Source organism: Drosophila miranda, chromosome XR, assembly GCF_003369915.1.
Source record: "Drosophila miranda strain MSH22 chromosome XR, D.miranda_PacBio2.1, whole genome shotgun sequence".
Taxonomy (NCBI): domain Eukaryota; kingdom Metazoa; phylum Arthropoda; class Insecta; order Diptera; family Drosophilidae; genus Drosophila; species Drosophila miranda.
The window spans coordinates 27,755,884-27,759,819 of NC_046674.1; the positions used below are offsets into that span (position 1 = coordinate 27,755,884).

At 48.4% G+C, this 3,936-nt stretch overlaps 1 protein-coding gene across 1 annotated transcript; it reads right to left on the minus strand.

The window, feature by feature from the left end:
- Positions 1-2,065: 2,065 nt before the first annotated feature.
- LOC117186726 (transmembrane protein 170A-like) lies at positions 2,066-2,835 on the minus strand. The gene has a single exon (XM_033387842.1). It carries the CDS (start codon positions 2,490-2,492, stop codon positions 2,100-2,102), a length of 393 nt encoding a protein of 130 aa, XP_033243733.1. The 5' UTR covers positions 2,493-2,835; the 3' UTR covers positions 2,066-2,099.
- Between the last annotated feature and the right edge of the window lie 1,101 nt (positions 2,836-3,936).

Here is a 3,936-nt window from a genome sequence, read left to right on the forward strand (position 1 = left end):
TGGCTTACGGACAAAATTTTTAAGAGTTTGCAAATAATTTTCAAAAGCGTAAGACGATCCTGAAATCGGGTTTCCGACTTGTTTTACAGTCTCTCTTACGTGAAGTAAGCCGGGAACATTGTAGGACATACTGTTTTCACCGAAAATAATAGGAAAGTTCTCAACAAACAGATTCAACGGCTAGCTCTAGTCCCGCAGAACGGAGCCAGTCTGCAATCAGCTGGATTGCGGTGTCGCAATCTGCTTCGACGACGTCCAGGTGCTTGGCTACCACCGTCAGGGCGACATCATCTGCGTAGCAGGTTAGCTGACATCCGCCTGGAAGTGCTAATTTCATGACTCCATCGTAGGCCATAAGAGGGGACCCATCACTGATCCTTGGGGAACGCCTGCCGTTATGCCGTGAGTCTGCGCGCCGGCCGCCGTATTATACTCCAGCAGTCTCCCCTCGAAGTAGCTCCTTACGATTGCCTGAAGGTATTGGGGTACACCGCGCCGGTTAAGTGAGTCCAGGATGCACTCCCACTTCACCGTATTGAAGGCGTTCCTGATGTCTAGGGTGACAACCAGGCAGTATTCCTTCTTGCCGCCCTTCCATCGAGTTCCCTCCACTGCCTTGGAGGCTATGTCGACTACCCTGCCTATGGCGTCCACCGTTGACCTCCCACTCCTGAAGCCGTATTGGTTTGGTGAAAGTCCCCCAGCATCCTCGACGGCGTTGTCCAGTCTTCTACGGATTATCTGTTCCAGAGTCTTCCCCAGCGAGTCGATTAAGCAAATCGGTCGAAACGAGGAGGGATTGTGTATTCGGCTGGTATCGTATGTACAATTAGAGTAAATATTACAAGTAAGAGCTAAATATTTTACATTATTCCTCTGGTCGTATATAGTATATGTATATTTAAAAATCACAATATTCTTATACGCATATCTATGAATTTTTATATTTGTTGTCGAGCATCTTTCAAGATGTTCTGCGAAAAACGAATAAAAAAAGTATGATAATGATTACAAAAAAAAACGAGGTGGAACGTTGTGAGTTGCTGCGGACACCGCAACTCTACAGTTATACCCGATACTAAGTCAGTATGGCTCTCCTGCGGCAGACGCCGCTAATATTGAACCACACGACAAAGAGTGCGTGCGAGAGAGACAGAAAATCAGTCTGAGCGTGACGTCGGGCGCTGCGTAGCCACTGAAAATTGATTTCTTGCTTTTGGCTACAAAAATGATCCGATCTGATCCAGATTCAGCAATCTGATAGATATGGTCATTATCTATGATTCTGCGTTTTTAGTTTTCTCGAATGTGCAATATTGTGGATGCAACAGATTTTCGTCTTTTGTGGGGGCGGAAGGGAGTGGGGCGAAATTCTGAGATATACGTTTTATAGTGAGATCTAACAGAAGTGCGGATACCAAATTTGGTTACTCTAGCCTTAATAGTCTCTGAGATTTGTGGATGCCCCAGATTTTCGTCCTTTGCGGGGGCGGAAGGGGGTGTGGCGAAATTTGGACACGAAACGGTCAAGGTCCGATATCACAGGAGTGTGGATACCAAATTTGGTTGCTCTGGCTCTTATAGGTTCTGAGATCCTTGAACTCATATATTGCAATTGACAAAACCGACCATGAAACCTGTGTGTTAGAGAGAGACAGAGCGAGAAAGAATGAAGTTGTTTTCTTGATTCTGGCTATAATCATTATACGATCTAGTTCAGATTTTGCACTGTAAAAGATATGGTCATCCTCACCGATTCTGCGTTTGTGGTTTTATCGTATCTTTAAAAATGTGGATGCCACAGATTTTCGTCCTTTGTGGGGCGGAAGTGGGCGGGGCGAAGTCTTTGAGCACTAGGCGCTGAAGGGGACGGACGGACGGACGGACGGACGGACAGACGGACAGACAGACGGGCTCAATCGACTCGGCTATTGATGCTGATCAAGAATATATATACTTTATGGGGTCGGAAACGATTCCTTCTGGACGTTACACACATCCACTTTTACCACAAGTCCAATATACCCCAATACTCATTTTGAGTATCGGGTATAAATAGCAAGCGACGAACGTTCTATAATGAAATTTCAGACCATAATCTAGAGCGTGGCCAAGATTCGGGTGAAGCCCAGGCACGCCGAGACTATAGTCTGTCCAAGACCCCAGACCATTGCATAAATAGGCGACATGGGCAGGCTGGAAGCGCGATGCACAAATGCAATTACCGCACTGCTAATGATCCCACTAGAAGCCGGGGACAAGAATCCCATGACCAGAATTAGTATGGAGAAGAATCGACCGAATTTATGCTTTCGAAGCGTGACAAACGCCACGAGGGCGGCACAGGTGTGGATAAAAATGGATGAGAAGAGGGCCCACAGAAATAAGTGGTACCACATTTCGCGAAATGTGTTTAGTCGAGCCTGTGAGCGGAGTCCCATGACATCGGCGATGGTGTCCAGCTCATCGGTGTCATATGCTTCGGAAAACATGGCGATGCGCAATTTTCACCTTAAGTTTTGGAAGAATATCGGACTTGCTACTAATTACGTTGCTAATTATTGCTTTTCCGTTCCTCTGAGTTGGTCATTTGTGTGCTCTGCTGATTGATTTCTCCTCCGACACGGTCCGAGGGGGATTGTTCATGTCAATGGTGCTATCAAGTGAAGTTCGTAGACCAGGTGGATCATGCTTTAGTTCTGTTGACCTTTTGGCAGACTCGTACGATACTCACGCCCACACATGTGGCCACCTCACCCTCATTAGCTTGATTGTTGCTGTTGGCCGGAATGCACTTTCTGTGTTACTTGATTACATTAATATTTTTGCTGTTTCCTTTTTGTAAAGTTTTCTTTTGTTTCATTTTTTATTTTCGTAGCAATCGATTTGGCATTCAATACGCCCATTCAATAAGCGACTTGCTTGCGGCAGTGAATCTTCAAGTCATAATTTTTGGCCAGCCCTTTAGGATGGGGGCATGTGTGCCGTTCAATATTGTCCAAATAAAACACTGACATTGTCCGGCTTTCCTGGCTTTGGCAATAGCACCAGGTGTTGCAACTTCCACTGCGGCGGAAATAGACCTTCCCGCAGGCACTGCGTGAATGCCTTAGCAAACTCGTGAGGGCTGTATGCCATCGCCAGTTTTACCGCACGGTTGGGGATTCCATCAGGGCCTGGAGCCTTCTTGGCCTTTAAGCTTTGGGCCAGGGCGACGATTTCGTCCTCCGTGACAGGTTCGACCGAATATGCAGGCTGGTGTGCGACGGCACTGATGGCAAGACCGTGAGCCCCGGATGGGAACAATGCCTCAACAATCGTCCGCAACTGGTCAATCGTCGCTTCATTACCGTCTTGTAGGCACGTCCCCACGGATCCTTCTCGGCTGAGTCGCAAAGCTGCAGGAAGCACTCCCTCTTGCTCTCCTTGATAGCGTTCTTTGGCGCTTTTCTAGCTCCGCAGTACTCCGCCTGTAGCCTTGGCCAGCTAGTGCCACTCCTTCTGCGAGCCCGTTGATATCGCCTTCTAGCTGACAGGCAAGTGCGTCTGGCCTCCTGGATCTCGTCGTTCCACCAATAGGTCGGCGATTGCTTACCCTTGAATGGCCTCTTGCGACTCATACTGGCATCGCATGCGAGCAGTAGGGACTCCAAAAGCTGGTTGACCATCTGTTGAGCTGAGCCTCCGACCTCCATATGCCTCAGCGCCTCCAAGAACCTAGGAATCCGCATTGATTCGGGATTGTAGGCTGCTCTCCGGCTTGTCTGCGTTGCCCTGGTCAGTCTGCAACCACCTTCTTCGCCTATCGAGAACACCACTGCCTTGTGGTCGCTGGCCGTATAGTGGTTCCCCAGGCGCCAGGTGGACAGAGGGGAAAGGCTACTAGAGGCGAATGTAAGGTCGATGACTGACCCAGAGCCACCCCTGTTGAAGGTA

Coding starts and splice junctions, on each gene's coding strand:
- LOC117186726 (XM_033387842.1), bottom strand. CDS start 2,492: ATGTTTTCCGAAGCATATGACACCGATGAGCTGGACACCATCGCCGAT.